A 23,333-nucleotide genomic window follows, 5' to 3' on the forward strand; every position below is an offset into this window, starting at 1 on the left:
CTTTTAAACATTGAAAGCTACTTACATATTCCTCATCACAGAAGGATTTTATCACGCTTTAGATGCAGCAACTTTAACATTACAGTACATACAGGAAGACACCATTCTACACCATAGGAAGAAAGACTCTGTTCAAATTGTCTCAGTAAGAGAATTTTTTTATTGAAGATGAATTGCATATCTTGTTTGTGTGTGAATTTTATAATATCCCAAGAAATAACTTAATAAGTAAATATATAATCACCCCATCCATGTATTATTTCATATACCTGATGTTATCACAAGATTGCGAAATATTGCACAACATATGTGTATCCCTTCTGAAGGTAAATCAAATAAGAGATACTGTTCCTTTAATTATTTTTGATATAAATATACATCTACATCTGTATGTATTATGTATGACAATATTGTGCAGATGGTTATATCTCTGTATCTTGGGCCAGTGGCCTTATTCTGAATAAACTTTTCGATGTTGATATTCAAAACCACCATCATATGATGATTAATGAGCCATGTCATATCATTAGCAGCGCGAACAGAACCGTACAATTGTATAATTTAAAACGACAAACCTTTATCCATAATCACGACAAATCCCTGCTACATCATAAAACATGACTTTATGAACCACTATCAAAAGGTGTTACCATGTGTTCGCACAAAGCTGTTCGTATCCTGCGTACATCCTTTTTGCAGCAGGTCGACGTCCAGGCCAGCCAACACAATCACGCGTGAGACCCTTTGTCTATCCCTTCATGTCAGCATGGAACAACACTGTATCGCTCTTGACAAAGTTCTTCTCCACTGATCATGCATCATACACGATCTAATATAAACTAAATTGGGAGTGAGTACGTGATGCAATTTAGTCGCCAATATTTTGCCTAACAATTGCAATTTTATGTTTTAGGTGCCTATTCAAACCCCGGTCCTGTCGGTCAGGAAGGGGGTGCTTAACATATTTAGGCTCTTACTTATAACTTATACAAATCTGGTTTTGCAGATGCAGCTTAAAACTTCTAGTCTTCATATAAAAGCCCTATATTTTACTTGACTAATGCCAAGGAATTGCGTTGCCAGGGTGTAGTAATGACAAAATGTTCCCTATTGATTCACAAGTCATTTATTTCATCCATCCATGACATGCGCAATGTAGTATGGACGAAGAAGTACGGCAGTGTGGCTTCGAGAAACGTGGCCCCTATCTTTAGGCAGGGACAGCCCTCCACCTCCCGAGGTCTACTCTTGGGAGATTGTAACAGGACTGGAGGGGATTCCTGAAAATAAAACAGTGACTTAGCGCATATGATCACATCTCTTTCAGCTCTCGTCTTCATAACGTTGTGAAAGTTGTTTAATTTAATTACTAGCAATGTGTGGGTTTCTTTGTGATAATTATTTCTCATATTGCCAAGACATGAATTGACAATTATGGAGCGATTACTTCTTAACTGATTATCAAATATTATCGTATGAATACATATGAAATGAATACAGGTACTTAAGCTTGATGAGATGGTGAGAGAATTAAATATAAAGACTTAGGCATCGAAATGCATTTGTCAAGGACAAACAACTGGTCAGTATACGATGTGATGAATTGATTCTATTTATTGGCCATTATTATTTCAACAACTAAAATGAGGAAAAAGGTATCAAATGTCACTTCACAGAAGTCATTCTTTCTGGTTGCCTTACGTTATGAACTTAGAAAGCGCTGTGGAAAAAAGCAGCAATTTGACGTCATATTACATCAACTGACCAGTAAGGGCGCACGGTAGCCCAGTCGTCTATGCAGAATTGTGTTCCTTGGGTACGCCAGAAACCTATGATTGTGGGTTCGAATCCTGGTTCGCCCCGATTATGTTTCTAGGTTTGTCAGCACTATTCCCGTGCTCGTGGGTTTCACCGAAGTGGTAAACGTCTAAGACCTGCATCACTTCGGGCTTTCCTCCCACATTAAGCTGACACGCCGTGATATAACTGGAATACTAGACTGTTAAAAGCGGCGTAAAACCCAACTCACTCACTCACTCACTCAAATGACCAATCAGCTTTGAAAATTGCCGAAGAGCAAATATCGGGTTACATTCGTTGGTTTTACCCTTATGGGTAATGTCAAGAAATTAAACCATTGTCAGAAATATATTACATAAAATAAAACCGTGGTAACATTAGGGATGTTATTACTATTGCAATAGAAATGCTATATGTGTGTCCCTTTTTTTCAACAGAATTGCGAAAGTACATGTAGATTTCCTCGCAATATTTGAAACGACTTCCAAATCTAACACGTCCTCCATTTCTATGTTCAGTAGAATGCTTTGGACTTTTAGGAAGGACACTTCTCGTACCTTATAGTATCTCGGAAAAATGGTACATCAATATGACATAAGCATAGTTGAACCTTGATTGTCGTTCATCAGATATCTCACCAAAATATTGATGCTTTCCTGAAGGCATTTCTTTGAATCAGGAAGGTGTCCGTGTTGTCGCAAATGATTCTGGACAGGCTGGCCTTTCTGATCTCAGCCAGTTGGGCTGGGCATTGGATAGAATAAGAGAATAATAGCATTTGTTGTTATCACTCAGTTCAAGGAACAACAAACCCTATGGCACAAAACAATGAAATACCTTTTTAATTTATTCTTTCGTAATAAAATAAGAGAAATACGCATCAAGGCAAGCGTCATGCGTGAAACTTTGCAACACTCGCTTCTTTATGTACAGAAGAGATATTAATATTTGAAACATCCATTTGAACTCTTTTGATAAAATGTTAAATTCAGTTAGGATCAAACCATAACGAACCAGTTACTTCATTTGTTTGGTAATGGATAACATTGAGTCATTGTTTCAAAGAAACAGTATCTTGATCCTTGAGGTATGTTATCTGCTATACTTCCTTAAATAGTTGAGTATCTTCACAATGAGCAAGCTTAAATGTGGGTCAGTTTTGCAATACTTCTATCATGACAGTTCTACTTGGTATAATGCTTTTGATAGGATGTTACTTTCAGAATACAATCCACACTGATATTATAGAACTGCCATATTTATATTTTGAAATCATTAAAAGATTTCTTTCTTACATATAGGTATAGATATTGATATTTGTTAAAAAATCATTATCCAAATACAATTGTCAGAATACTGTCCAACATACCTGTTGTGAAACCCGTCACCGGGTTATTCCGTTCGTACCAGAAACGGTCGCCTCTTTTTAATAACTCAAACTGTTTCCCGATGAGACAGGCAAATGTGGGTCCGACTAAACCACCTGGCATCGGTATCTCGGATATTCCTGCAGGAAAGATCTCAACATCATCCGGGCTCCTGCAAGCGTAAATCAAGGCTTAAAAAACAATAAAAAGAGTTTGATACCTCATCCTGTCTTTTCTTCTTCTTATCATAAATTGCCATGCATGACAATGATAATACCCATGGGTGGTTCTTCAGATACAAACGACACAGATGATCATGGGTACAGTTGCCTTCAATTGCTAAGTGCTTAGAAAAAAGTCCTTCTTGTTTATGCTCTTTATTTTATAAAGTCAGACGTTTATTTAATACATATATTAATTACAAAATCAGATAAGGATTCATGGTAAGTTTGGGTTTATGCAATTAAATCAAATAATACTCGCAGCTATCGTCACTATAATACAGTAATCGACATACAAGCCAGCATAGGCGCGGGCCAGCTCGTTCACAGCATCCTCGGTGTGATCGGAGAAACCTCCAGGCCCTCTCCTGAAGAAATAGGCCTTTGGAAGTCCACAGAACTCTCTCCAGGCGTTATACGACTGTGTGCCATGATCCCTCCCACGCTGGATGTTGAACGCTGCCAGATCAAAACTGTTTGTTGCGCTCTTAAACAACTCGTTGGTCAAGGAAGGAGTTATGAACCGGTCAAACCTGCCAGCAGTGTCGACAAGTTGGCCACGTAAAAATTCATGCACAGCATTTCCTTTGGAGTCCCTTATGATTTTGGTCTTGCCAAAAAGGTCACTCAATCTGTGAATGACGTTGACTGAATAATTTGGGCGACGTCGGCTGAAGAATGTACGTACAAGGGTATGTCCGAACCGAAAGGCAGCAGCACCAAAAACATTCCGAATACTGGGGTCGATAGATGGGTCATAGACTTTGGCAAACCCAGGTCCGGTTGAATCAATACCGTATATACTTCGCGTTACAGGATCAAGAACGATGTTCAACCAATCGCTGTAGGTTATTTTCTGAGCCATTGCACCAACGATTTTCCTGCTTTCTTGAAAAAGTATCTCATCGCTCCAAAAAGGGTTGTACTTTTTAAGAGTCCTTGCAATTCGGTTGTGTTCCCTCATCAATAGGGTATGCATACTGGTTAGACCCATCTGTTCGTTCCTACGGGTATCACCTGAAGAAAGTAGCAGAGAATCAACCAGAAATCCCTGCAGTGCCAAAAACTGTTTGACACAATACTATTAACGCATAGTGAGTGAATAGTTATGTAAATAAATATTGTTTAACACAACGGGCAGTAGTATTCCATGTATATTTAGCAAACTTGTTAACAACTGAATCTAGACCAGACTGAATGAACTACATTCACTCAATGACCGACGGGATGCTGGGAACCTATTCTGCCCTGGAATCCACAGAACGACGTATAGGATTAAATACCATCCATCGCCGCATATTGACAAGCGGTGTATTAGCATGTCCGCTCCTGCCTACAACCATTCATTGTGAAAACACGCACCTGCATCGAAGCACGGTGCATCGCAGACATCTTCATTCTCATTTGTTGGAAGTAGGTTGAAGTTTTCGAACTTGAGGAGGCCTGAAATATGGACATCAGTAATATTATCATAACAGCGGCCGATAGGTATCATTTTGATGCATTGATGTGTATGTAAGAGTAAATAAAATGCCAGGGTTTTTTTCATGTCTTCTTAATGTTTTTTTTTATATGTATCATCTAAAACTGGCCCCCACAGGAGATATCGCTTGGGTGAGATCAAGCGACATCTCCATTTTAGATGTCGCTGCAATGAAATTGCATCACAATGCTTTGCAGACCATTGTGGCGTCATTGGTTACCTGGACGTCACAATCAAATGACATCACCAATGGCTCTGTACTGAAGCTGGAAGCAGTACTTTTTTACACTTAAGACACTGCTCATTATTGTCTACAAACTGAAAAAGTTGGACAAATTGATGTTGAATAATTGTTGTTGGATGAAAAATAAAGTCTCACCCTCGTGTGATGTATCACAACCTCTCAACAATCGTTGATATATTTGATATCAAAAGACACTCGATGAGACTCTCTATATATTTCTATTATGTAAAATATAAAGTTTGATTTGTAACGAACAGCGTGCTAACTGACTTGGGGTCGTCTTTGAACTGTATAAGGCTCAGTGAATAATCCCGAAAGGGCTCTTTTATTGATTTGTCCCCTTTATAATCGGGATATTGATTTCAGTAGGGGACATAAACACCTTCAATAGTTCTAACATTTGCCAAGTCTCCTTTATTTTTTAGTTCAGGTGGGTAAATCAGTCGAAGAGAATCATCGATATTCATGAAGCTTAAGTTACACTTCTCGGCCAAATTATCTTCTTTTGACTTTGCCAATCCAAGTAGAAATTCTTATTCATAATATGCATGAAGAAGCAGGTCAGCAAGAAGGAGAGCACAAGGTGTCCATGGGGATACCTTCTTCTTGCCTAAATGTCTTACACCCAAATTGTACATAGATGTTATCAATGAGGAAGTCCAGCATTTCACGTATTGTTTTCTTAGTAAAAATTAAAATGACATTTTTTACCTGAACCTCTGAAGATAGATATGTAGATAAAGATAAGTAAACTCCAGATCACACGTATGGTGCCGACAAACCAAGAATCATAATCCCGGCGAATCTGGGATTAGAACCAACCATTGTCAGTCTCCGTCACGACTAAGGGACCTGACTTGGAATATAAATAGGGCCATATGGAATCTGTTTCGCAGACATTCTAGACTGATTGTTCTCTGGCGTTGACGTTTTAATTTACACAACGCATTCCGGCGCTATAGACGACCAACACCACATGCAAACATTGATCAACTCGCTATCCTCATTGTACAGAACAAACAATAAACACGAACAAAGGTTTCGTCATAATGCGAGTAACATAGTTTTCCCCATTCGATGGATAAATATGCGAAGCCAATTTCTGGAAACTCGTTGATAATTGCCCTCGATAATAGTAAACTTGACTCTCCCAGCTAACCCCTAACGTCAATGCACAGTGAGTAACTACTTGATGGAAACAATTACCATCTATTCTCAGCCTGAGGTTATCACTCTCCTCCTTGCTCGATCCATACACATTAGACGAATCCACAAAGGCTGTGATTGCATTGATCTGTTCCACTGGAGCTGAAAACATCAACAAGTATATCAGAAATTTCTGTCTTGACATTAGTATGACAAGCACAAGGTATCTCGCAAATGCCCAGCTTTATTGAATGATGGCTAAACTCACATGTCCATTTGTTTGTAAAGCGTCACGCCTTCCCCACACTCAAAACAAACAAACATGGGACAATTCATGCATGTATTGCTGTTATACTCGAATCTGTGTTATACCTCTTAACTGTACAGGTGTCACCTCCATGTATATTACAGGGCTGGATTCCGTTTGAAATCCGCGTTACAGTGGGGAAGGCGACGAAATGGTTGACCACGTGTCATTGGCGTAGATCGTTAATCATGATATCAATGACTGGATTGTCTGGTCAAGTCACAATTAAGTACATTGTCGGCGTCATGTACTGGAATATTGCTGAGTGCGGCGTCAACAAACAAACAATCCGAAGATGGAATTATAACTGATGCATATGATTTTTCATCAAAAGAGGGGATTGGCTGACAAATATTTGTAGAGCCGAGCTAACTCGTGTATGTATCTAGAGTAGTGCTGTTCATATGATCTGGGCGTTCAGGAGTCAAGAGCTGTGTTTTAAACGTGTGTTGTAAACTCACATAAATCTGAACGTTAAAACAAACATCCTAAATGTGAAAGCCCGGATTCAGTGTTTACCATTGGTGCACCGTAGATTGGGTACTTGTATGGACCTTGTAAAGTTCAAACAGGTACGGCCAATGAAGATTGGATCATTCGGCGGTACTGGAATAGGGAAACAGGGACTCCTGAAAAAAAAGGTGACAGATTGTGACCCGTATGCATGACCTTGGGAGGAAGGTGAAGGTGAAATGGGGTTTAACGTCGCGTCCAAGATTATTGCACTCATATAGCGACGTGCATGCATGTGTGTGTATGTGGCTGCTTGTACTGGTCTTGACATATAGTGCTAGCCCACTGAGATACCATGCCGCAGTTTAACATGAATACCCCATTCACAGTATACTGACTCCAAGCCGACAATTCATTGTTAAAGCCCCTTAATGCCGAGCGCCAAGGCAGGGTAATAACAAGTACCATTCTTGGGTATCGAACCTCGACTTTCTGCTCTCCGGGCGGACGCTCTACCCATAGACCACGGAGGCGGTCGACCCAGGAAGGATGACGGAGTTCTTTGATCATATTAAATAGTTATAGAATGTTTGAATTTAATCATATAGCTTTGACAATACCTTTTACTACAACGTCTTTCATTTGTTAATATTCACTCGCGTGTCATGCGAAAACGTTAAGAACATTGTTTGTCAGCATAAGGGTCAATAGACATATCAAATAATAAAAACCAGTGTTTATACATCATGTATTTTCATGGGACGTATGATTGACAATTGATCAATAATTGTAAAAATAACAATAACTATGGACATCACTTATACCTACAAAACTACAATACGATATTCTTTGAAAAACAGAAGGAACACATCTATTTAACTATAAATATACTTTTTAGGATTCATATTTAAGAATTCAATATTTCATTGTTTTCTAGATATCCAAATACATTTTTTCTGTCGTAATGATAAAGATGAGATACTGACGGCGAAGAACTACCGAAGCCCCGCGCCCCTGCTGAAGTTGCTCCCTCCAGACAACAGTCGATTAACAGGGGCTTCTTGTTTGGACCTCATCACATGAAAAAAAATCAACAAACAGTTACCAACATGTAGGTTATTTTGTCTTATGAGACAAGGTTGCATGACAGCGCCTCACTATGTGTAGTTTAGTGTTTATAGCGTCCACTCGTCACTCCGTAGACCCGGGCTCGATTCCCCACATGGGTGTGAAGCCCGTTTTTAGTGTCCCCCGCAGTGATATTGCTGGCATGTTGCTAAAGGCTGCGTTAAACCATTCTCACTCACTCACTCACTCACTCATATTTTATTATTATGTTCTCATAGAGCTGCGCGTGTGTTACATAACCTGCCGGGCAAAAGGAAGAATACATTTAAAAATTCGATTTGAGCCAAAAGGTACAGAAACTATCAAATGTCACTAGGCTGGAAACAGTCGCGGAAACACTGCACACTGATGGTCCAAAGCACAACTATGATACCCGTCTCAAATACATCACCATCGAATAACCATTTCTTGCTTGCTTCATTTTTAGCGACCATCTAACAACTTTCCTTTGCCCCGCAATTTGGATACCATCCTGAAAAATCCCGAGACGTTTTTGTTGTTTTTTATGTAAGATCATGCTTCCCAAGACGTTAATACTTCGGGTTCACCACGCACGAATCAGATACACCGTGCGTACGTCATAGTACTGTCTTGACACACCATGAATCATAATCGGAGCGAATCCGGGATTAAATACAGGTCAAACGGATCCTCACAAGGCGAGGAGGCGTAATGCCTCGGTCACATGTCCACCGATGTCGGGAAAGATTAGTTTACGATGCCCGAAAAGGCTGAAAATCGGCAAAATTGAGAGATACCCGACGGCATGCCAGACGATGATCTTTGAGCGTTGGCCATGGTTTTGACTTCGGGAAGACCCCGGTGGACACATCGGAAGAAAATAACTCGGAGTTATTTTCTTGCGGCGACCGGTGGTCCACACCCCTATCGGTAATGGATCTGTGACGCAAATTTACAAAATCAACTGAAATGTGATACAGCACTTGCAGCAATTTCGACGGCTAACACGAACTATGATCGGCCGGGCACTGAGCGAGCTCCTTTTGTAGCGAGCAGGATACGGGCGGTGTTCATCCGGGGATCGACCGGTGCCCGGATGGGCACCGCACGATTTGGTTTACATCGGACGGGCACCGTCCGGGTCTCGGGAGATTACCGGCCTATTCCCGCCAGATGACCGGTCAGTCACTGAACGGTATAAGCCTACCTTTTTTTCCAAAATCCTTCGGACACCCTCCAACCACCGGCCGGTGACATGAGGGGTATCTACCGATCATCTTTGGTTTCATGACTACTGCACCGATGTGTCACGCCTGGGCATCCGTAAAACCCACCGATGCCCCCACATCGTCCGGCGACCGTTGTATATGTGACTGAGGCAGAATCATCTATTGCGGCGCCTTAGATCAAGGGGGCTTCATTGCTCCTTGTGCTTGAAGGTTAGCTGTACTGTGTTATCATTGCGATTGCTTCAATTAACGACAGACCGCCTCCGTTGTGTAGTGGATACAGCGTCTACCCGGAGAAAGGGAGCTCGGTGGTTCGATCCCAGGCCGCGTCATACCAAAAGACATAACAAATTGCTACTTCCTGCTACCCTGCCTGGTGCTCGGCTTGAGGGGATATAACACGGATTGGTCGGACTGGCTCGTTATCTCAGTGGGCTAACGCTTTGAAGTCCAGACTGATACAGGCGCACCCACGCACACGCACTCCTAATTAACGAAAAGTGAAACCATTTAAATGTTTGGTATTTTTATATTTCTATGGCCTTTGACAACAGACTTCGTCTCACATGAAACTAAAAAACCTTCTCGCTCGTTGGACGTTATGTAAACTAAATATCTCATTCACAAACTCTGGTACTCATTTATTAATGACTACAAACTCAAAGGGACCACTTATTTTAGTTCGTTGTAACCGTAGTTTGTTATAAACATATACTTAGCATATATACAGAAAATGGTTGGGACCAAAAAACAGCTCGTTATATGCGCGCTCGTTATAAACGTAGTTTACTGTACATCTATCAGCCTTTCCTCCAAGATAATCACACATGTACACATTTACTATGTCAGGTTCGCTACTTACGTGTTAGTATAGGCGCGTGGGTGATGTCGTGGTCGGTGATGTGCCCCCACTGCATGACCATGTGGGTGATGCCCTGGTACTTGGGGGTGACTTCGGGATCAGCGGCACCGTGGACAATCAAACTGATGGAACGGGCGCTGGGAAGATCGGTTCCATTTACGCCCCGTGTTCGAGGAAGACTTATGCCTAATTGACGAAGGATGAACAATTCGAAAAGAACTTTGATGATGACAGACTTGGATGTACACAGACATTTACTGGATTAAACGAATGACAAATCCCACAGCAGAGCTTAAATTCAAAATAGATATATCAAATTACACAGCGATACCCCTTGGGGGTAAAACGAAACTAACTCAAAAATAAGATAAAGTGGTTACAGTGTGCAGACAGATTGCGTGTCATGTTGTCTCAACGACTCGGGATTGTTGATTCTGTCAAGAACCTGTTGGTCTGTTTCAGACTTGATCATTTAAAAGTCGTCCTAGAACAGCTTGATATTTTTACTGTGGCGTTAACGACATACACTAACTCAGTGATATTGTCCGCGGCAGTCATGGGTAAAGTCAACTATTTGTATGTGACAGTCATGTGTGAGGGGGTCCAGGGTGTGAGAGTGTCAGGTTGTCTCATGCATTCGTCACCACTCGCCCCTTTCCGTTACCTGCAAGAAGACTCGTCCCCCTATCGATGAATGTTATCATTCGTCACCACTCGCACCTTTCCGTAACCTACAAGAAGACTCGTCCCCCTATCGATGAATGTTATCATTCGTCACCACTCGCCCCTTTCCGTTACCTTCAAGAAGACTCGTCCCCCTATCGATGAATGTTATCATTCGTCACCACCCGCACCTTTCCGTAACCGGCAAGAAGACACGTCCCCCTCTCGATGAATGGTATGTGCGAAAATACGACAAACCAACCAGAATGCGCGTATGGTTTCAAGTTCCCTCAGAATCCCTCAGAAATTTCAAAGAATCCCATAGAAATAATTTTTTGATTTTACATGTCTTGCATCTAAAAATATACCCAAGACAAAGTTAAATGTGTTCAGTCATACTGTATAATTCGACCCGATGTGCTTTAAATTGCACCTGAAACATATATAATATATGGGAAAATATATGTGAACCATTACGCAACGAGTTGACAATTGTTTTAGGTATGCCCGTTTCCGCTAAGACGGAACCCGGTCGCAAAAATGGCCATGGGAAGGGCACGAGTCGCTATTCGGCTTGTCCCGGAATAACACGAGTTTGTCACGAATGTGTCTCAAGGTGAGGGGTTCTCTGCAACCCTACTTGAGATTCTGGTGTGATAGTAAGTCCGTCTTTCACGCACCATCATCCAACATGTATTCCTATAGTTCCAGTGCACCTGAGTTTTCCAGTGGCTGTCACACCAAAGCAGGCATACCGACACTATGTTATGAATCTATTCCATATACACTGCCGGGCAAAAGTAAGCATACACTTGAAATTGGATATGATTAAAGACGTTACAAGGCTGAAAACAGTCGCCGAAACACTGCAGAGATCACAGCCAAGGAGTGAGTGAGTTGGGTTTTATATACGCCGCTTTTAACAGTATTCCAGTTATATCACGGCGTGTCAGCTTAATGTGAAAGGAAAGCCCGAAGTTATGCAGGTGTCAGACGTTTACCTCGTGGTGAAACCCACGAGCATGGGTATGGTGCTGACAAACCTAGAAAAATAATCACGGCAAGTGGGGATACGAATCCACAATCATAGGTTCCTGGCGTGTCCAATCGCGGCGCCTTAGACGACTGGGCCACCCGTGCCCCCTTCACTGGTCATTTGATGTCATATGACGTCACATTGCTGTTTTGTTCATAGCGCTTTATAAGTTCATAACGTGAGGCAACCAGAAAGACTGACTTCAGTGAAATGATATTTGATACGTTTTTCTTCATTTTAGTTGTTGAAACAATAATGGCCCAGCGAATCGCGGCGCCTTAGACGACTCGGCCACCGTGCCCCCCTTAAGGCCAAAGAAATAACTAGGATACCACATCAGCATCGAATAACCATGTCTTGTTTGTTTCATTTTTGCCACTATCAAACATGGCTGTATGCTTTCTTTTGCCCGGTTTATGTACCTGTTTGTATTATAAGACTGACAGTGTGAATTATTTCTAAACATATTTTAGCATAATATCGCTAAAGTGAGATGTAAAATGTGATGTATCATCAGAGCTTTCCTCAATGTCGGAGTTGATAATAACCTGTTTACGGAATAGATTTTTTTCTGACACAATTCATATACATCGTATGCAGATAGTTCCGAAATCAAGTAAGGTCGGACATATCATCCTTGCCTGAAAGTTAGCTCGGGGTTGATAATTACATTTTATGCTCACTGTAGTCCTAAGATGGTGACTGTAACATTTCATAGAAACAAAATTTGCTCACATAATATATATATATATATCCAAATTGAAGGAAGGTCGGATGGTCATACCTTGCCCGGGGTTGTAATTAAATGATTGAGTTATTAAATAGCATAATTGTAGTATTTATGCAAACTGGGAAAATTTGTGTCGAGAATACATATTCGCCTACAGCTTGCATTAATATTGTTAATAGATGGGTCCGGGATGTAGGAGGCGGGACATGTCATCATGGGATGATTGTGCGTCCGGGTTCATGATAAATGCAGTCCTCATAGAATAATAGTTGCTGATACATTACACAGCTATATATAGATGGGCGTCACGGAAATAAGGTTTGTTCATCTGTTGATTTACGCCGCAAAAGGCAATATTCCAGCTATATGACGGCGGTCTGTAAAAGATCGAGTCTGGACAAGACAATGCAGTGATAGCCATCATGAGCATCGATCTACACAATTGAGATACGATGAGGCGCATCAACCAAGTCAGCTAGAGTGAACACCGATCACATTAGTCGCCTGTCGACAAGCTGAGGTCCAATTCTAACCCGAATCTTCACGGGTATTTTCGACAATTTTAAAAAAAATTCTCAGAGATTTGGCATGCTTTTCCACAACGTAAACGTTACCTGGGAGAGATTATTAGGTTGCCTGTAAATGACTTTGCTCGAAGCATTAATTACCTTGTAATAAACATGTTATATAAACGTTCCTATGTTTCTTCTTACTTTATCATTGTAACAACCAATGGACACACGTCCTGAACGACGTGTTGACATCACTGTCATGTTGAATTTACCACAGATAATATATACATTACCCACGTGTCAAATTCAACTTGAAAATGCATAAGAAACGAAAGAGCAATTGGAAACGTCTTCACCTCGAGTTTACAATCTATGACAGTTTGTTTCTCCTGAATTGGGATCTGCAGATAACCTGAATATTCTGGAATCATTGTAAGACTACGTGCCAAAATTATACGTTAATTTATATATATCTCACAAACGCCATTCTAACGATAGGCCCTAAGTCCAAATATTCAACTTAAAATAGTGGCATAAGTATTTACATAACATATGATGTCTTCAGGTGGATAAAACTATCCAAATGTTCTTAATTCCATTCCGAGTCAAAACACGTATATATTTCTAACCTACCGTCTTGGTAGACAGGCGGTAGAAAACGTCTCATTTGAGTTGGAGCCTTTCCCCATCTCGGGTTGGCTAGGTTGTTACAGACGCCGCTGGGAGTCCTGTAAGGGCTCCATACATCACATGGCGCCGTCACATTTATAGGCGCACATATGTCGTCCATTTGGGGAAAAGGAGTATCAGAAAACCTAGATCTGGATGTACAAAAAATGGCATCAACATATATGTAATCTTTGACCATAACCGGAGGCGGTCGGATTTACTTCGAGATATACTCCAGCTCGACATACACAATGTAGACTGAATTTTGGACGTAATATCTGCATTATACGTATTTACTTATGTTTTGGGAGAAAGTTGTAAGCTCAACGAGTAATAATATAAAACATCTTTCCTGACCGAGATTAGAGATACTTACCTCAACAAACAGAAGATATCACTACACACAGCCAACAGTTTTGTCAATGAAACTGATGCTTATCAATAAGCCACTGACAAGTAATAACATACCTGGATAAAATACCAATTTGAACTTTTACCACATAACCCATATTGGCAAAAGAGGGAGGTTCGTTCGTTTATTGTTTAATGCCGAGCTCAGCAATATTCTACTATGTATATATATGACGGCGGTTTGTAAATTATCGCGTCTTGATAATCCAATGATTGACATCAAGAGCATCGATCTACGCAATTGGGACACAAAAACATGCATCAACCAAGTCAGCGAGTCTGACCACCCGATCCCGTTTGTCGCCTCTTACGACAAGCATAGTCGCTTTTGCTTGCTGATGACCTCCATCCGGATCTTCACAGGTCAGGCAGAAGAGGTGGTATCTGTCAACATTGTAATACTCAAACAATATTGCCAAACTCCCCGTGTTTTTCAATGATAGACAGATCTTAACCCATCTTTTACGTTCGTTCTTTGGCACACATTTCTTATTAAAATGGAAACGGCTTTGTCGCTTTTATTTAAAACATATTATATAATGCTTTAGATTTACTACCAAACTGTATGGAGGAATAGATGTCTTACGTTTGGGTGCTTGCAGCAAGGAAGGACATTCCTATATCGACAGTAACTGTTGTGTCCCGCCCCCCAGTAAAGGCAGCGGCTTGGCGGACGGTGAGGTCCGCTTGTCCGTCAACTGAAAGGTAATACAACCATAATAAACAAGCACACTATATTAAAACAAAGGCTCATGTCACGGAGTAGAAATGTGCGAGCACGGGGGTACAGTTGGTCCTGGAAAACGAGGATCAAAATCAGGACGAAGCTGAGATTTGAACTAACGATAACCACGTCCTTGCACGCCGAAGGGAGACAACTCCCCACAACGAATTTCAGTGCCTAAGGCTACTTAGACAAGAGATTGAAAAAGCAACACGTGAAATGTGTACTATGTTCTTCAATTCACAGTGAACCCCTCGTTAACTCGAGATCTTCGGGACTATCGAACATATTCGATAAAGCCAATAAGGCTTCTCTCGGTCTCGTTTTTAAAGATAAATTCTGAATTTATCCAAGTATGTCTTTACAATCACTGATAAACTCAAATTATATACTGAACAACAAACGTTCCTGTGACACTGAATAAGATTTAATGCAAAGTTATGTTTTTTACCAAATCTGAAACAATTTCGGTTTGCATCAGATAAAAGACTCCTGTAAGTGTTCAAATGGTTTAATTTGCCATACTGACTTTAGAAAATGCGTTATTTCATGAAAAACATGAACATGCCAAAATATCAAATTACAAATCAATAGCGTGTGTGTCCACCTCTGGATGCAAGCAACACATCTTCGTCTCGTGGAAGTACCACGCGTCGCACAAAGTCCTGTGTGATATCTGAGTGTCCATATCTGCTGGAGCATGTTTCGATGTTCCCTGCAAATCTGAGGCGGCGACGCACGGTTTGTGAAGATATTCGTCGAAGGCCAGGGATGCTTCTTGCAGTCACTGTTGCTGGCTGGAATCGATTTCGTAGGTGTGTTGTTCGAATCCAGTTGTCTTGTCGATTATTGGTTACGCGTGGCCTGCCATTCCGAGGATGGTCTCTGACTGCATTCGTCTGTTGCCAACGTTGCCATTAACACCAAATGGTGTTTCTGTGGACGTTAAATTGTCTTGCAGCATCACGTTGACTCGATCCTGCTTCAAGCATACAATGGCTCGCAGACGCTCATTTTCGGAAAGGCGTGGCATTTCGCAATGTTGAATAATTGCGTAATTTTGTTGTTTTTCTGAGTGGTTGTTATCAGCACGATGCTAAACAATGCACTCGTCACGATATGGCTGAAATATTGCCGATGTGACGTTAAATATTAACTCACTCACTAAACAATGCATATGGAATCCAGTTAACACACATGTTTTTATACCCATTCTTGGGTAGTGAAATGCATGGGGCTTGCATAAAAGTCAACTTTTGCATGGAATGCATGCTTTTCTGTAGAAGTTGCTTTTTTGTGACTTGATTCCATACATGTACTACAATATTGAAAACCAAACTTTACTTGTTTAAAAAATACACTAAAATATTGGTGTCACAGGAACTGTTGTTGTTGAGTATACATATCCATGCACTTTTCTGATTATTGCAAGAATGCTCTCATCCGGTTGAGAAATGAAGCTCATTTCTTCTAATATAACAATGGTCTACTTCTCGCATAAAAACTTTGGACATTGGAAAATATGGCTGCTCTGAAACAAGGTGTCATGGGGGCCACTTACCATTAGGAGGTTGTGTTGTCACAAATACAAAACCGGAAGTCAACACCCAGAGGGCCCATCTTCCGGCGGAAGTCATCATATCTGCTATTTACAAGAACAATCAATAGCCAAGTCATAGTTTAGCGAAACGTCCTGAGAATCCAAGTATTTGTATATTGACCAGATAAGACATTATAAGTTTAACATGCGAAAGGATAACTTATGATAATGAGTTTGCCTTAGCGCCGCTTTGAACAGTACCCGGTTAGGAGAGTCCACGAAAATCGAAAGTTAATAAAAACTCAAATTACATTGGATTAACTCGTTAAGTTGGTTCCATTAGCAAGTGGTATCCAACCCTAAAGATCTAGACGGGCTATCCAAATGTGAGCAAGTTCCCGAACCTAGATAACAGCTCTGTCAGCCTTTACACATATCATGTAGTTACATCATCTTGGTTCGACAATTGCTAATGTCGAAATATTTCGAATCAAAACACTGAAAAGACTTTAGTAGCATGAAGATTTTGTCAATATATTTAACAATTATGAAGTGCGTTCTTTATATTGCTTTGAAGCATTTGGCCAAACCAGAAACAGACACCACTCAATCAGAAAAAAGACCCCTGCATGTTTCTAAATTTAAAAGCAAGGGAATTGATGCTTTAAACATAAGTAACATTCTCGGGGGAAAATCAGTTTTCCCTAAATGTTCCACAATATTTCAAATTTCAGAAAGCAGCAACAGTTCCATTTTCCTATGCGAACATAACTTCGCTCAGGAAGTTGATATTTAAGCTTTAGGTGTATCGATAATATGATATCGTTTCAAATATTAATGGTCATTTATCCAATTCCCTTCAACCGATTTATCCACTGACCTAAACATAAAGAGATCAGTCACCTGTTGCATGTTTGGATCTGTGCACGAAGAGTCAGACTGACAAAAACCAAGAATGTATGACAGAATAATGGCTTCAACTTTCAAGTAGTCAACTTTCCCTTTATGTGGAGCAATATTCCAGCAGCTCCAGTGATTGGTGTCTACATTCATTTATCATCCAAAACTGGCTCCCACAGGAGATATCGCTTGGGTGAGATCAAGCGACATCTCCAGTTTAGATATCGCTGCCATGAAATTGCATCACAATGCTTTGCAGACCATTGTGACGTCATTGGTTACCTGGACGTCACAATCAAATGACATCACTAATGGCTCTGCTACTGAAGCTGTTAGCAGTACTTTTTACACTTAAGACACTGCTGATTTCTGTCTACAAACTGAAAAAGTTGAAAGACTGATGTTGGATGATAAATAAAATCTCACCCTCGTGTCTTTTGATATCAAATATATCAACACAAGTTGAAAAAGTGAAAAAAATCCTCGGCAAGCCTCGGAGTTTTTCCACTTTTTCAACTTGTGTTGATATATTTGATATCAAAAGTCACACGGGTGCGATTATCTATATGTCTACATTTCAAGTTGTCAGGTACCACAAAGCATTATCATTCTGCGAGGATTTCAAAGAGTCTCATACGACTCTTGATCAGAACGTGTTTGATCAGGGTTCTAACTTTCATGGCCTTGGTTTTATGGAAGACATATCCCATGCAATTCCATATTTTGACTTCACGCGCGATATGCATGCCAATACAAAGAATAAGCAAGTGAACTTCTTAAATAGCCATGCGTTGTTTTGAAGTAAAAGAATGTTTCGGTTATGCATCAACCTCAAAGTGTAAACTGCCGGACAAAAGAAAGTGTCCACTTGTAATTGACCAAAGAAATAAAAAAATTTATGAAACATTACTAGGCTTACAACACTCGCCGAGACACAGCAAACTTACGGTCCAAAACAAAACTACGATACCCGATAACATTTCGTTTTCATTTTCAGCAACCAAACATGGGTGTATACTTTCTTTTGTCTAGTTGTATATTTCAAGTAGGATTTTAGACTAACGAGACTTACCCCAACGTGCACACCAGACAGGTATCTTTATGGACGAGTTGTCTAGTTGAGTGGCGGGACGATAGTTATGTAAACCAGTAATGTATGACGTCCTCATAAACAAATTCTACTTCCCGTTGGGTTCAACGTCAGTCATTTAATCATTTAATGTCACTTTTTACTTTTAACAGAAAATTTTTAAATAACTTCGATTTCCTCAAACCAAACAAGGGACGATCCTAGATAGAATTAATATTCAGCAATCCATGCTTGTCGTAAGATACGACTAACGGGATCGGGTGGTCGGGCTCGCTGAAATGTTTAATTGCATGTCGCCGTATCCTAAATGCGGTGCTTAACATCAATAAAACAAACAAACAAGAAACCCTCTTCTAATATATGATTAAGAGAATATACTAAAACTGTCAAGTTTCCCATTATAGAGACTGCCCATGTGATGAAGCGAATTTGCCCTATTTATTTCTCTTTAGTGTGTATGTGTGTGTGTGTGTGTGTGTGTGTGTGTGGGGGGGGGGGGGGGCAGTTGTCTAAGGCGCCGCAATTCGCTGTGCAGACTCGCGTCCCTTGGGCACGCCAGAAACCTATGATCGTGGGTTCGAATCCCGATTCGCCCCAATTATGTTTCTAGGTTTTTCAGCAACATACCCGTGCTCGTGGATTTCACCAAAGTGGTAAAGGTCTGAGACCTCCATCACTCCGGTGCTTTCCTCCCACATTAAGCTAACAAGCCATGATATAACTGGAATAATGTTAAAAGCCGCGTTAAACCTCACTCACTAACTCACTCACTCACTCACTCGCTCTCTTTAGTGGGTATAGGACTCTCTGATGCACTCTAAGCACGAATTCTCAGTCCGTGAAAGCGACGTTTGATAGAATTTAAATTAATAACTATACATTTATATCGATTGTGTGCCGATTGTTTCGCCCCGACTGTCTTGTCTCGATTGTTTCATATTTTATAATTCATGAAACAATTAGACATCATGTTAGAGTAAATACTCCGGAAAAAGTCATACTTGAAAAGGGTACATGTAATAATATACCATGGAAAGATATTCTCTGTTGAGAAGGGCGGTTGAGTGGCCTAGTGGTTATAGTGTTCGCTCGTCACGCCGATTCCCCACATGGGTACAGCCATTTCTTGTGCCCACAGCCGTTATTTTGTCGGAATTTTGCTAAAAGGGAGTAAAACCACACTTACTCACTCTTTGGAATGTCATTTTAAAGCTTGACAATGGGTAAGTAAGAGAACTGTAATAAATCGGATATATCCAAGACATGCTTGCGCTGAGGTGGCCTGTCGTTTCTTTTATTCAGAAATGGGTTGAGGGGGGAGATCTCTCTATTTTTTAATAAATGAAATGTACATATTTTAAAATATTAGCATACACCATGTTCGTAACTCAATGAGTCAACGGCAAAAAGCATGTTTGCTGTATAGATACGACACAACATGAGAGAAAACGTTAAACAAGCCCAAAGAACGTCGTGAAAACCCCAGAGGCTAACAGCTGATGGCGATCGTGCTGAGTGAACTTTTTATGAAGCCATGTCAGTCTGTATAGTCCTGTTCTTTGGTGTGTTCGAGAAGATTATGCATTATTAAACAATAGATTAGTCTATATTATTAAGTGAGGGACACATTGGGACCGAGGGGAAATGTCGGATTAAACACGGCTGAAATGATGCACTCACTTGATATGTAATCCTGACCATAAATTAAAGAAACAATGAAGGACTAGCAGACAGATAGATTGGTTTATTCAAAAGAAAGCCGGGACAATCAGTCCCTTATCCTAATACAACATAATATTGGTATAATGACTGAGTATGACTCGAGGCCGAACAATATACATCTGATTATGGTATATTAATGACCTTATATTTAATATTTTTTACGGATTAACCTTCGTGTTGACTACACATAGTGGATTTGCTCAAACCAGTGTCGGACTGACTCTTCTGCAAGCCATGCTTGCCGTACAAGGCGACAAAGCTTGTAAGAGGTGACTAATGGGATCGGGTGGTCGGGCTCGCTGACTTGCATGTCATCGTATCCCTATTGCGTGGATCGATGCTCATGATGTCAATCACTGGATCGTTTAATCCAGACGCGATTATTTACAGATCGCCGTCTTATAGCTTGAATATTGCTGAATACGGCGTTAAATAACAAACATTCAATCAATCAATCAGTGTCGGACGTCCGAATAGACACATGTGGGAGTTGTTTTATATGATAATGATAGGATCTGTGTCGGGATTCAATTTTTTGTGGAATGAGACTTGATGTCGGATTTAACAGATGCCGGATTACACAGAGTCTACTATACTTGATATGTTCATATTTGGATAATTGATCTTAATCGTCTATATGAATATTTGTGTAGATACTTTGCATTCGATCATTTTGTAAAATATATATTATAGGTGATACAAATAAAAGTGACAAAAAAGTTCCCATAACCGAAAGAAATGTCAGCTGGAAAAAGAGTTCATTATTCTATATATTATCCATGGTCCTTTTTTTGGGAAAATATACATATGTTGGTTTCTCGAGGGGTGACATAAGCCCAGTCAATCAGTTGTTGAAATGACGCAAAATGAAACTGCGTATGACGTCATGAACAATGGTGACGTCATATTTATGTATTTGCGACAATGTATTGCTGTGATATCACGTTGCTATGGGACGCTTCGCAAACAACGAAAACAAATAAACACTTGGCATGAACTAGCCAATCGAAAAGAAGCAACAACAAAAATGATCTGTGACAATAACCAAAATAAGTGCGGCCATATCCTTAACGCAATGTGAATAATTCTCCCCCACCATCATCGGATGTCATGCCATGGATTACTCCATGACGTCAACACCCACACACACGCTATCACGTCACTTGCGGACTTAACACTTGATGAGGAAATGTCAGCATGTAACACAACATGAAGTACATCCAATCACTCAGTGTCATGCCGTACTTCACAAACAAAGAGGTTGTATTTGTTATATGAACGCGGAAAGGAATGACATTCTTTAACGTATATTTTTCATTATGTATTTTTGTACAGGAATTAGCATCGGAGGACTTTGAGGATCCCACAAACACACAAACACACACACACACACACACACACACACACACACACACACACACACACACACACACACACACACACACACACACACACACACACACACATTTTTACACATTTTCATGAGTGTGCGTGTGCATGTGCGTGTATAAATGCGAATGCGTTTATTCCGTAAAGGGGCCACCGGCCCATTATACAAGGTACATTGGATTAGTCAGTTCACATGTACAGAGAGCGCTGATTATTACATCAGGGAACCGATTCACAAAAGCGCCCGCGAGCCACGAACAAGTAGTCAACACTCATCGGAGTGCTGAGAAGGATGCACAAAAGGTTACTAAGGCCGGTCATAACCCACAAACGCCCCGTGGATCGGGCCCCAACCAGTCTCATATTGTTACAATGGCATAGTACTACATAACAGGCACAACTTTAAGAAGAGTGTTCCTTTTCTTGAGAGCGAGAAATACATACTTTGCAAATCTTCTTATAACATAGAGGTTGCAGCTATATAATTGTGTTAGTTTATTCAGAGTTGGACTTATGCAATACTATTTAGGAAGTACCTGTCCCCTTAAATTCGAATAGAATGGACACTGGAGACAAAAGTGGAATTCAGTTTCTATGTATGGCACAATACAAAACGGACAAAGACGTTCTGGCCTTGGTATTTTATAATGCCTACCTGCCTCTACCAATAGATTATGTTTAGATTAGTCAAACCTCACAAGTGTTGTTTGATAGATGGCTATATCAATACAATTAGTCAGATGTTCATAATTAAAATTTTCCTTGACAGAGCAAAAATATTCCAGCTTAGAATAACATTCTAAATTATTATTCCATGTTTGTTGGCTGATATCTTTACATCTTTGCTTAAAACACAATAGAATATGCATTTTTATTTCCAACACCTTGCTGTAACCAAACTTCCCCAAAGCCTTATGTAAATAACAAAGATTTAACATTAGTAGCCCAACAAGCTTTACCATTTTCTGCCCTTCTGATGAAAATCATAAGAACCCTTCATGATAACATTAACCTGTTGTGACAATTACCTTAACCAGAATTTTTAAATTTTTATGGAATGCAAAACCTTGATTGATGTTCTATTCACAATACCTCTTGCAGTTATGTTAGGGTTGTTTCTATTCAAGCTCAGACCTTGTTTACAGAAACGATCGTGTACATTTTCAATATTGGGTGAAGGATGAAATCCCCATTCCTCTGCTCCATAATTTAAAATTGGCAATACATTTATATCAAAAAATTTAAAACAGACACGAGCTGGGATTGTCGAGAATATTCCCAGTGTTGATTGTAGTATTAGAACTACTTTCCATGTCTGTTGTGCCAAAGTCTTTTGAGTAAGATACCAAGAACCAGAGGACGATAACTGCACATCTAGATATTTATAACTAGGGACTATGTCAATGACAGAATCTCCAATCCTAAACTTTTCATAAGATCTAAGTTTGCCGCCATTCCTGAATACAATCACTTTGCTTTTTTGAGTATTCATAGTCAATTTCTTTTTATCACAATATAAAGAAAGTTGGTCAAGACGTTTCTGTAGGCCATTAGCTGTTACATCTAACAAGATAATGTCATCTGCAAACAATAGAATAAATAATTCCAAAGGACTTATAGTTACACCATGAGCTCCCTCACAATTGAAAAATTCCACAATATCATTGATGAAGCATGAAAACAAAAAAGGCGACAGTTGGCATCCCTGTCTAACACCAGAGTAGCACTCGAAGAACTGTGTATATC

General features: G+C 40.2%; 1 protein-coding gene across 1 annotated transcript; it reads right to left on the reverse strand.

Annotated features, from left to right (window-relative positions):
- Positions 1–1,108: 1,108 nt before the first annotated feature.
- On the reverse strand, positions 1,109–18,520 carry LOC124145683 (peroxidasin homolog). The gene is made up of 13 exons (XM_046515562.2): positions 18,459–18,520; positions 16,508–16,588; positions 14,809–14,920; positions 13,776–13,963; positions 10,202–10,387; positions 8,008–8,092; positions 7,088–7,197; positions 6,322–6,423; positions 4,751–4,831; positions 3,685–4,405; positions 3,170–3,339; positions 2,439–2,544; positions 1,109–1,280 (listed from the first exon to the last, which is right to left on the reverse strand). The coding sequence occupies exons 2-13, from the start codon at positions 16,584–16,586 to the stop codon at positions 1,211–1,213; spliced, it is 2,010 nt and encodes a 669-aa protein (XP_046371518.2). The 5' UTR covers positions 16,587–16,588; positions 18,459–18,520; the 3' UTR covers positions 1,109–1,210.
- Between the last annotated feature and the right edge of the window lie 4,813 nt (positions 18,521–23,333).

This window comes from Haliotis rufescens, unplaced genomic scaffold, assembly GCF_023055435.1.
Source record: "Haliotis rufescens isolate VD_foot unplaced genomic scaffold, xgHalRufe1.0.p SCAF_12, whole genome shotgun sequence".
Lineage (NCBI taxonomy): Eukaryota > Metazoa > Mollusca > Gastropoda > Lepetellida > Haliotidae > Haliotis > Haliotis rufescens.